This window comes from Bombina bombina, chromosome 11 (assembly GCF_027579735.1).
Source record: "Bombina bombina isolate aBomBom1 chromosome 11, aBomBom1.pri, whole genome shotgun sequence".
Classification (NCBI taxonomy): Eukaryota; Metazoa; Chordata; class Amphibia; order Anura; family Bombinatoridae; genus Bombina; species Bombina bombina.
In genome coordinates this window covers 73683793-73696107 of record NC_069509.1, presented here as the reverse complement: position 1 = coordinate 73696107, position 12315 = coordinate 73683793, and the positions used below count along the sequence as shown (strand labels likewise).

General features: G+C 43.2%; 1 protein-coding gene across 1 annotated transcript; it reads left to right on the top strand.

The window, feature by feature from the left end:
* Positions 1-261: 261 nt before the first annotated feature.
* Positions 262-2106, top strand: LOC128641678 (dual specificity tyrosine-phosphorylation-regulated kinase 2-like). Its single transcript, XM_053694211.1, has one exon. The coding sequence runs from the start codon at positions 262-264 to the stop codon at positions 2104-2106; it is 1845 nt and encodes a 614-aa protein (XP_053550186.1).
* Positions 2107-12315: the final 10209 nt, after the last annotated feature.

Here is a 12315-nt window from a genome sequence, read left to right as displayed (position 1 = left end):
CACTTATGCTGCAACCCTTTGCCTTTTATGATATCATAACTGTAACATAGCTGCATTGTTGCTGTGGAATGTGTAGACAAAGCTGAATTGGAATCTGATCTACTATGACAATGCAATATAGTGCAGTGTTATGACATCATAATAACAATAGAGTAGGAAAAAGCAAACTCAGCCTTTAGGTCTACAAATACTTACTGAGAATTCAATTGTGATTGTTTTGAAAAAGGCTGCGCTCCCTCTATGGGTAATTACTGACAGGAAATGGTTGGTCAATGTTATAGTGTTGAGCAACCTGAGTCTGTCACATCTACTGTGACTGGAAATACAACCAACAGTTTTGATGAGGATACGGCATGCATACGCTTTCCATTCTTCAGCTGCCGCTTCTTGAGAAGATCAAAGCCTTCAACACAAAACAGACCCAATGTTTTTAGGAGACTTTGGAAGAGATTTAGACAGACAGTTTCTTGCATAGGAAACGTTGATGTTACAAACAGTGTGATTGAAGACACTGATCAACAGGAACTTGAAAATGGAGCACTAACAAATGGCACAGAAAATGTCAACGATCATAACTATGGCCTTGAGAGTAAACAACACCAAGAAGAGTCAACCTGTAATGCAGGTCCCTCAACTTTAAGCTTAGAAAGGCACTCATCAAGCTTAGAAAGGCACCCATTAACACCTGGACAAGCAATAGCATGCTACAAGGATATGCTAACCTCTTTTGAACATCTTGAAATTTTTAATTACACTGAAATCTTTTTTGTGGGTCAAAATGCAGATAAACATCAACATAAATGTAATGACCCATATAACAGAGGTTTTGATGATAAAAGAGGGTTTTACCTGCACATACCTAATGACCACATTGCATACAGATATGAATTTCTAACGGCCATTGGGAGAGGAGGATTTGGTCAAGTTGCCAAGGTCTATGATCATAAGCTACATCAACACGTGGCATTAAAAATGGTTAAGAATAATGAAACAGCTTGGTATCTAGCTGCCTGTGAAATCCACATTTTGGAAGTCCTCAGGAAACAAGACGAGGATAATAAAATGAATGTGATACATATTCTGGATCATTTTATCTTTCGAAATCATGTCTGCATGACATTTGAGCTATTATACATGAGCCTTCAAGATCAGATGGATAAAACAGAACAAGGTTTCAGCTTACCTTTAGTGTGTGATTTCACTTATTCCACTTTGAACTGCTTGAATGGTTTGCACAAAAGTAAAATCATGCATTGTGACTTAAAACCAGAAAATATTATATTGAAACAACCTTGCAGAAGTGAAATTAAAGTAATTGATTTTGGTTTCAGCCGTTATGATGGTGAGGATGTTGAGCCTTGGATTCAGACACGCTACTACCGTGCACCAGAAGTAATTCTCGGTGCTGATTGTGGAATGCCAATGGATATGTGGAGCCTCGGATGCACTATGGCAGAGTTATTTACTGGTGTGCCACTCTTTTATAGTGAAGATGAGTACGATCAGTTGGCATGTATACTAGAGTTATTGGGGATGCCACCTCAGCGGCTGATGGATTCATCAAAAAGAGTTAACCGTTTTTTCAGTAAGAAAGGTTACCCTAAATATTGTAATATTACATACTCACAAGACGGCTCTGTAAAACTCAGTGGTAGTTATTCTTTAACAGGCAAATTCAGAGGCCCACCTGGAAGTAGAGAATGGGGAGTTGCACTGAATGGCTGTAAAGATCCACTGTTTTTGAAATTTTTGAAAGGATGTTTGGAATGGGACCCTAATTTACGAATGACTCCAGAGCAGGCTTTAAGGCATCCTTGGCTTCTAAATCAACTGCCAGGATTTTATGATGTCGTCTCCATTCCAGCTTACATATTTGATGAAGAGGAGCTCAGTGAACCAACAAGCTGCAAATCATGCTCCTTGCGATCAGTCTTCTTTGATGCTTCAGAAGAGCTCAGTGTAGACAACATCTGTGAGGAATGCTATGTGCCATCTTCTACATCCTGCACAGAGAGCTCTGAAGGGTGCTATATACCATCTTCAGCATCCAGCAAGTCCGAGGCAGAGATGACTATGCCAACAAGGTGCAAGTCATGTCCTTTCTGAAGAGCTCAGTGTAGACAACATCTCTGAGGTATGCTATGTGCCATCTTCTACATCTTCTGTGTCTCTCTCTCTTCCCAGTCTCTCTCTGCCAGCCAGCAACTGGTCACAGACCAGCCAGCATCTCTCTGCCAGCCAAAACCTTTTGCACAGACCAGCCAGCCTCTCTCTGCCAGCCAGCAACTGGTCACAGACCAGCCAGCCTCTCTCTGCCAGCCAGCACCTGGTCACAGACCAGCCAGCCTCTTTCTTCCAGCCAGCACCTAATCATAGACCAGCCAGCTTCTTTCTGCCAGCCAGCATCTGGTCACAGACCAGCCAGCCTCTCTCTGCCAGCCAAAACCTTGTCACAGACCAGCCAGCCTCTCTCTGCCAGCCAGCACCTGGTCACAGACCAGCCAGCCTCTCTCTGCCAGCCAGCACCTGGTCAAAGACCAGCCAGCCTCTTTCTGCCAGCCAGCATCTGGTCACAGACCAGCCAGCCTCTCTCTGCCAGCCAGCACCTGGTCACAGACCAGCCAGCCCCTCTCTGCCAGTCAGCACCAGGTCACAGACCAGCCAGCCTCTCTCTGCCAACCAATATCTGGTCACAGACCAGCCAGCCTCTCTCTGCCAGCCAGCACCTGGTCACAGACCAGCCAGCCTCTTTCTGCCAGTTAGCACCTGGTCACAGACCAGCCAGTCTCTCTCTGCCAGCCAGCACCTGGTCACAGACCAGACAGCCTCTCTCTGCCAGCGAGCAACTGGTCAAAGACCAGCCAGCCTCTCTCTGCCAGCCAACACCTGGTCACAGACCAGCCAGCCTCTCTCTGCCAGTCAGCACCTGTTACAAAAAAGCCAGCCTCTCTCTGCCAGCCAGCACCTGGTCACAGACCAGCCAGCCTCTCTCTGCCAGCCAGCACCTGGTCACAGACCAGCCAGCCTCTCTCGGCCAGTCAGCACCTGGTCACAGACCAGCCAGCCTCTCTCGGCCAGCCAGCACCTGGTCACAGACCAGCCAGCCCCTCTCTGCCAGCCAGCACCTGGTCACAGACCAGACAGCCTCTCTCTCTGCCAGTCAGCTCCTGTTACAAAGAAGCCAGCCTCTCTCTGCCAGCCAGCACCTGGTCACACACCAGCCACCCCCTCTCTGCCAGCCAGCACCTGTTACAGACAAGCCAGCCTCTCTCTGCCAGCCAGCACCTGGTCACAGACCAGCCAGCCCCTCTCTGCCAGCCAGCCTCTCTCTGCCAGCCAGCACCTGGTTACAGACCAGCCAGCCTCTCTCTGCCAGCCAGCACCTGGTCGCAGACCATGCAGCCTCTCTCTGTCAGCCAGCACCTGGGACCATCCAGCCTCTCTTCTTATTTAAAACACAGAGCATGTAATAATTAAATAAAAAATGATAAAATCTCAAGGTGTTTACTGTCCCTTTAATAACCCCAGCATTCATACATATTTACACACATCTCACACATTTGATGTAGCTTGCCACTGTCTAATGTTAAAGGGATACTAAACCCAAATTATATCTTTAATGATTCAAATAGAGCACACAATTTTAAGCAACTTTCTAATTTATTCCTATTATAATTTTTTCTGCTTTATCTTGCTATCTGTATTTAAAAAAACAGGAATTTAAAGCTTAGGAGCCAGGCCATTTTTTGGTTTAAAACCTGGGTTACGCTTGCTTATTGGTGGCCAAATGTAGCCACCAATAAGCAAGCGCTATCCAGGGTGCTGAACCTAAAATGCTTAAAAATATTTAAAATGCTTAAATAAAGATAGCAAAAGAACGAAGAAAAATTGATAATAGGAGTAAAGTAGAAAGTTGATTAAAATTGCATGATCTAGCTGAATCATGAAAGAAAACATTTGGGTTTAGTATCCATTTAAACCTAAAAAAATTTAGGTGCTTTTAACTTTAAATTGAGTGAACAAGCTTTTTTGGACTTTGACAGTGTTATGAGTACCATTAGTGAACTGAAACTAAAAATAATCAATTCAATTTCAAAGTTATTAAGTATTGAAAAAGAGTACCTATTCCATATCTTTTATCAATGAGAAAACATAAAAACAATATTATATATAAAGTATAAATAAATAAATATATAAATCAATATTTGAAAAGCAGACAGAGTTTATTCAGACACGCTACTACCGTGCACCAGAAGTAATTCTCGGTGCTGATTGTGGAATGCCAATGGATATGTGGAGCCTCGGATGCACTATGGCAGAGTTATTTACTGGTGTGCCACTCTTTTATAGTGAAGATGAGTACGATCAGTTGGCATGTATACTAGAGTTATTGGGGATGCCACCTCAGCGGCTGATGGATTCATCAAAAAGAGTTAACCGTTTTTTCAGTAAGAAAGGTTACCCTAAATATTGTAATATTACATACTCACAAGACGGCTCTGTAAAACTCAGTGGTAGTTATTCTTTAACAGGCAAATTCAGAGGCCCACCTGGAAGTAGAGAATGGGGAGTTGCACTGAATGGCTGTGATGATCCACTGTTTTTGAAATTTTTGAAAGGATGTTTGGAATGGGACCCTAATTTACGAATGACTCCAGAGCAGGCTTTAAGGCATCCTTGGCTTCTAAATCAACTGCCAGGATTTTATGATGTCGTCTCCATTCCAGCTTACATATTTGATGAAGAGGAGCTCAGTGAACCAACAAGCTGCAAATCATGCTCCTTGCGATCAGTCTTCTTTGATGCTTCAGAAGAGCTCAGTGTAGACAACATCTGTGAGGAATGCTATGTGCCATCTTCTACATCCTGCACAGAGAGCTCTGAAGGGTGCTATATACCATCTTCAGCATCCAGCAAGTCCGAGGCAGAGATGACTATGCCAACAAGGTGCAAGTCATGTCCTTTCTGAAGAGCTAAGTGTAGACAACATCTCTGAGGTATGCTATGTGCCATCTTCTACATCTTCTGTGTCTCTCTCTCTTCCCAGTCTCTCTCTGCCAGCCAGCAACTGGTCACAGACCAGCCAGCATCTCTCTGCCAGCCAAAACCTTTTGCACAGACCAGCCAGCCTCTCTCTGCCAGCCAGCAACTGGTCACAGACCAGCCAGCCTCTCTCTGCCAGCCAGCACCTGGTCACAGACCAGCCAGCCTCTTTCTTCCAGCCAGCACCTAATCATAGACCAGCCAGCTTCTTTCTGCCAGCCAGCATCTGGTCACAGACCAGCCAGCCTCTCTCTGCCAGCCAAAACCTTGTCACAGACCAGCCAGCCTCTCTCTGCCAGCCAGCACCTGGTCACAGACCAGCCAGCCTCTCTCTGCCAGCCAGCACCTGGTCAAAGACCAGCCAGCCTCTTTCTGCCAGCCAGCATCTGGTCACAGACCAGCCAGCCTCTCTCTGCCAGCCAGCACCTGGTCACAGACCAGCCAGCCCCTCTCTGCCAGTCAGCACCAGGTCACAGACCAGCCAGCCTCTCTCTGCCAACCAATATCTGGTCACAGACCAGCCAGCCTCTCTCTGCCAGCCAGCACCTGGTCACAGACCAGCCAGCCTCTTTCTGCCAGTTAGCACCTGGTCACAGACCAGCCAGTCTCTCTCTGCCAGCCAGCACCTGGTCACAGACCAGACAGCCTCTCTCTGCCAGCGAGCAACTGGTCAAAGACCAGCCAGCCTCTCTCTGCCAGCCAACACCTGGTCACAGACCAGCCAGCCTCTCTCTGCCAGTCAGCACCTGTTACAAAAAAGCCAGCCTCTCTCTGCCAGCCAGCACCTGGTCACAGACCAGCCAGCCTCTCTCTGCCAGCCAGCACCTGGTCACAGACCAGCCAGCCTCTCTCGGCCAGTCAGCACCTGGTCACAGACCAGCCAGCCTCTCTCGGCCAGCCAGCACCTGGTCACAGACCAGCCAGCCCCTCTCTGCCAGCCAGCACCTGGTCACAGACCAGACAGCCTCTCTCTCTGCCAGTCAGCTCCTGTTACAAACAAGCCAGCCTCTCTCTGCCAGCCAGCACCTGGTCACACACCAGCCACCCCCTCTCTGCCAGCCAGCACCTGTTACAGACAAGCCAGCCTCTCTCTGCCAGCCAGCACCTGGTCACAGACCAGCCAGCCCCTCTCTGCCAGCCAGCCTCTCTCTGCCAGCCAGCACCTGGTTACAGACCAGCCAGCCTCTCTCTGCCAGCCAGCACCTGGTCGCAGACCATGCAGCCTCTCTCTGTCAGCCAGCACCTGGGACCATCCAGCCTCTCTTCTTATTTAAAACACAGAGCATGTAATAATTAAATAAAAAATGATAAAATCTCAAGGTGTTTACTGTCCCTTTAATAACCCCAGCATTCATACATATTTACACACATCTCACACATTTGATGTAGCTTGCCACTGTCTAATGTTAAAGGGATACTAAACCCAAATTATATCTTTAATGATTCAAATAGAGCACACAATTTTAAGCAACTTTCTAATTTATTCCTATTATAATTTTTTCTGCTTTATCTTGCTATCTGTATTTAAAAAAACAGGAATTTAAAGCTTAGGAGCCAGGCCATTTTTTGGTTTAAAACCTGGGTTACGCTTGCTTATTGGTGGCCAAATGTAGCCACCAATAAGCAAGCGCTATCCAGGGTGCTGAACCTAAAATGCTTAAAAAGATTTAAAATGCTTAAATAAAGATAGCAAAAGAACGAAGAAAAATTGATAATAGGAGTAAAGTAGAAAGTTGATTAAAATTGCATGATCTAGCTGAATCATGAAAGAAAACATTTGGGTTTAGTATCCATTTAAACCTAAAAAAAATTAGGTGCTTTTAACTTTAAATTGAGTGAACAAGCTTTTTTGGACTTTGACAGTGTTATGAGTACCATTAGTGAACTGAAACTAAAAATAATCAATTCAATTTCAAAGTTATTAAGTATTGAAAAAGAGTACCTATTCCATATCTTTTATCAATGAGAAAACATAAAAACAATATTATATATAAATTATAAATAAATAAATATATAAATCAATATTTGAAAAGCAGACAGAGTTTATTTTCTAGTAGGTGTTTTATTTTCATTTGATGAAAAAACAAGAAGTGGTTGCTGATATATAAAAGTTGAAAGTGCCCCATTTAATATATTTTGAGTGTGTTCAGGAAAAGCAAAGAAAAAAAAAAGAATGCTCAGTAGCACATTGGTTTGTAGTCCTGCTGTAGCCCGGAGGTCAGTGAGTACCTGTACATACCTCCCAACTGTCCCGATTTTCGCGGGACAGTCCTGATTTTAGGGGTCTGTCCCCCTGTCCCGGGTTGCTAGCCATCTGTCCCGATTTGCCCCAGGCGTTTTTTTTTTTTAAATTCTGTTGGGCCCATACTCAGAAGCAGCTGGCTTTGCTCTCACAGGGTTAGATACCTGTTAGATTCCCTGTGGAAAAGGAATGGTGTGTGGGTTAAGCAGGAGTAAGAAGGCTGTATACACTCTGACCACGGGTAATGGTGACCTCTCTAACCTACCTCTGGTAGTGATGATAATACTAGCATGCCTTCAGTTTTATACAATGAGCAGTTCTAATACCAGGGTAACGGACAGTGGCAGCCGCAGACTGCCAGCTAATGTGCTTGCCAACCCCAGGACCCCATACAATAAATTACAGATACCCATATATGATGTAGTGTGTGTCTATCTGTATCCATAACTGTGTGTGTGTATCTGTAGGTATAAGTTTATGCTATGTAGTGTGTGTGTGTCTGCATGTATAAATGTAAGCTATGTAGTGTGTGTATGTGTATCTGCATGTATAAGTGTATGCTATGTAGTGTGTGTGTGTCTGCATGTATAAGTGTATACTATGTAGTGTCTGTGTATCTGCATGTATAAGTGTATGCTATGTAATGTATGTGTATCTGCATGTATAAGTGTATGCTATGTAGTGTGTGTGTGTCTGCATGTATAAGTGTATACTATGTAGTGTCTGTGTATCTGCATGTATAAGTGTATGCTATGTAATGTATGTGTATCTGCATGTATAAGTGTATGCTATGTAATGTGTGTGTATCTGCCTGTATAAGTGTATGCAATGTAGTGTGTGTGTATCTTCATGTGTAAGTGTATGCTATGTAGTGTGTGTATCTTCATGTGTAAGTGTATGCTATGTAGTGTGTGTGTATCTGCATGTATAAGTGTATGCTATGTAGTGTGTGTGTATCTGCATGTATGTGTATGCTATGAAGTGTGTGTGTATCTGCATGTATAAGTGTATGCTATGTAGTGTGTGTGTATCTGCATGTGTAAGTGTATGCTGTGTAGAGTGTGTGTGTGTATCTGCATGTATAAATGTGTACTATGTAGTGTGTGTGTGTGTGTATCTGCATGTATAAGTGTATGCTATGTAGTGTGTATCTGTATGTGTAAGTGTATGCTATGTAGTGTGCTACTGTGCATTTTTGCTGACTTTAAAGGCCAGAATTTAGAATATTAATGGGGAATGCAGAGAGCAGTTTTAAAGAATTTATTATTAAATGTCCAATTAAAAAAATATATATCTTTGCAAAGGCTAATTAAATACATAGCTCACAAAGCCATATCAGTGGTTTGAGCTTGTGTTTGATTTGATGCCTAAGTGTATTAAAATCTATGACTTTATTTAGAATTTTATTTATATTACTTTGGTCTTATGATTTTTTAAGCCCCGCCCACCATTTTTTTGCCGCGGGGGAGGGGGGTGTCCCTCTTTTGAATTTTGAAATGTTGGGAGGTATGCCTGTATCATGTGTATCGTATCATTTCTAATTAGGCAGTCTATGTTGAAAAAATACAAACCCTCAAGCTAAATTTACAAAAAATAAAAAAGTAAAATGACAGAAAAAAAGAAAGAACAAAGCAATCCAAAAAAAAAAAATTAAACCTAAACCAATACCCCTATAAAAATACTCCCCCCAAATAAAAACACCCCATAATCTAATACTAAATTACCAATAGCCCTTAAAAAGGCATTTTACCTCCAAAAAATACTAAGTCCCCCTTAACAGTAAACCCCCCCCACTCACCAAACCCCCAAGATAAAAAAACCTAACACTAAAAGAAACTAAACTATACATTTCCCCTAAAGGGGCATTTGTATGCGCATTGCCCTTAAAAGGGCATTCAGCTCTTTCGCTCTTTCAATGCCTTTAAAAGGGCAATCCGCTCTTTTTCTAGCCCAAAATCTAAAAAGAAACAAATAGGTACTCACTGTCCCTGAAGTTCGGTGGCGAAGGTCTTCTTCCAGACGGATCCATTATCTTCGATCTTCATCCGGAGTGAAGGAAGCGTGGAGCGGAGGTGCAGAGCTGTGTTCCTGATGCCTGGATCCTCAGCGGCAGTCCTCAATGGCGGCAATCCTTGGCGGCTGTCCTCGGCGGTGGCAGTCCTCGGCGACGTTGCTCGGCGGCATGGAGCCTCCTCTTTATCCGATGTCCGTCGTAAACTGAAGATTGAATGCAAGGTACCGCAATCAATTCAGGGTACCTTACATTCCTATTGGCTGATATTTTGAAATCAGCCAATAGGATTAGAGCTACTAAAATCCTATTGGCTGTTCAAATCAGCCAATAAGATTTAAAATAGCTCTCATCCTACTGGCCGATTTAAAAAATTTCAGCCAAATGGAATGCAAGATACCCCAATAAATATGGGGTACCTTGCATTTAATCTTCAGTGTGCGGCGGACGATCGCATGAAGAGGATCCTCCATGCCTCTGAGGACTTCCGCCGCCGAGGACCGCCACATCTGGGAACACCACTACGCACCTCCGCTTTGCGCCGCCTTCGCTGTGGATGAAGATAGAAGATGATGGACCCTCCTGGAAGAAGACCTTCTCCGCCAGACTTCAGGAACCGTGAGTACCTGTTTGGGGCTTTAGTGTTAGTTTTTTGTTGTGTTTTTGGGTTGTTTTTGTTTTTTAGATTAGGGTTTTGTGGGCAATTTAAAAAGAGCTGAATGCCCTTTAAAGGGCAATGCCCATACAAATGCCCCTTTAGGGGCAATGGGTAGTTTAGGTTTTTCAGTGTTAGTTTTTTTTATTTTGGGGGGTTTGGTGGTTGGGGGGGTTTACTGTTAGAGGGGGGACTTTTTTAAGGAAAAGAGCTGTTTAACTTAGGGCAATGCCCTACAAAAGGCCCTTTTAAGGGCTATTGGTAGTTTATTCTTAGATTAGGGGGTGTTTTTATTTTGGGGGGGCTTTTTATTTTCATAGGGATTAGGTTTATTTCTTTTATTATGGATAATGTGGTTTATTATTTTCTTTAATGTTAGCCTTTTTTATTTTGTGTAATTTTAGATTAATTTAATGTAATCTTAGGTTTGTTTGTACTGTTAGGATTCTTTATTTTAATTGAAATGTGGTATTTTATTTTATGTAATTAAGGGGTTAATTTAGGGGGTATTAGGATAGGGGGCTTAGTCATTAAATTAGTTATTTGCATTGTGGGGGTTGGTGGTTTAGGAGTTAATAGGTAAATTAAGTTCCATGTGTTGTGGGGGGTTGGAAGATTAAGGGTTAATATGTTAATTAAGTTTATTGCGTTGATGGTGGGTGGCGGTTTAGGGGTTAATAAATTAATCATTTAATTTGCGATGTGGGGAATGGCGGATTAGGGGTTAATAAATTTATTAGGTAGTTTGCGATGTTGGTGTTGGCGGATTTAGTGGTTAAATTTTAAGGTCTTCTTCCAGACGGATCCATTATCTTCTATCTTCATCCGGAGTAGACCTCAAGTATATATGCACGGTAGAGATTATATATACAGAATTACAAAAAATAGTCTCCTATATTTTTTTTTATATGTATTAGAGGTCATTTATGGGCCAAATCTTATGGTTGTGCGCATAAGTAAATTAAAGTCTAGAGAATAAGCCCAGATAAAAATATATATATGGAATTGAAGAGAGGAAGTGAAATACACGCAGAGCCTTAATAAACAATATTAAACGTGGACAACAAATGTGGTCAAACTTATCGACAGAACAGAAGTATTAAAACTATGAGAGCAACAGTAGTCCGCTGTGCAATGCACAGATTCTGTATATAAGGGTACCTGCAATTCAATATGGTACAATATACATATCGCCTTCATTCTGCAAGATGCCAACTGCAGGAGGAATTCTACTCACAACCTAGCCAACCCCATGCACACAGAGTAGCATGAGGGAGTTAGTACCCCTAAAACATGTAGCATCAGATAAAGAGCGCTTTCCTTAAATTGCTGCATGATGGTTATTGTGAACCACCCAAGTTCTGTTGCTACCAATACTGCAAGCATCTCATACACCCATATTGGGGGGATCGAATTAAGCCCAGATAATTCAGCAGTTAGCAGCTGGATGATATGTTCCCCTGGTTCTGTGCTGCCGCCAACTGTCTCCTTTGCACAACTTTCAAGAGAAGCCTCCGCAAAAGGAGGGATCAAAGACAAGGCCTTTAGTAGCATCTCTAAGCCGGAGCGTTGTGACTGTGCTGCGGACATGCAATCTTGACGCCCCTGCATATCACAAGGAGGTGCCGATCCGTTGATCTCATATACAGTTAAGGATTGATCTTTCACAGGGTGGGCTACAGATCTATAATCCGATATTTCAAAGGGTAAGTTATATATCCCTGAATCGTTAATTTGTCTAGGAGTTGCGGATCTAATGCAGAGTAGCATTGCAATAGATTAGTTGGGTCAGCTTCAAAAACACACAATCGTCCTGTGTTTTGTACTATCTTTATTAGATTATCACAGCTGCGGAGTAGATGATCGATTTTAGGTGAAAAAATTGCTAGTAGCCTTACAGCAAGATCCTTTTCTGTATCCATTGCCTCGTGGGCGGCAGAGGCAGACATAGCCTTTTATGTTATTCAAAATGCCTTCCGAGGTAGAAGTGGTCTAATTACTTCTATCTACTGAAAGTTCCCGGACACTTATTTGTCAAGGGAGAGGTAGATGGCAATATTTAGAGGCTGCAAAATAACTTTTAGAAGAGGTTTTCATCAGAGCAGAAGAGTCCTGCAGCCATCTTGAAGCGCCGCCCACCGGAAGTCATGGGGAGGCGTTTTTATTTTCATACGCCTAGATTTAGAGTTTTGCGGCCAAAGGGGTGCGTTAGCTACGCGTGCTTTTTTTCCCCCACACCTTTTAAATACCGCTGGTATTTAGAGTTTACAGAATGGCTGGGTTTTCAGTGCGTTAGGCTCCAAAAAGGGAGCGTAGAGCATAATTTAACGCCACTGCAACTCTAGATACCAGCGGTGCTTACGG

Bases quoted from the DNA above. Each gene is read 5' to 3' on its own strand.
- LOC128641678 (XM_053694211.1), top strand. From the start codon at position 262: ATGGTTGGTCAATGTTATAGTGTTGAGCAACCTGAGTCTGTCACATCT.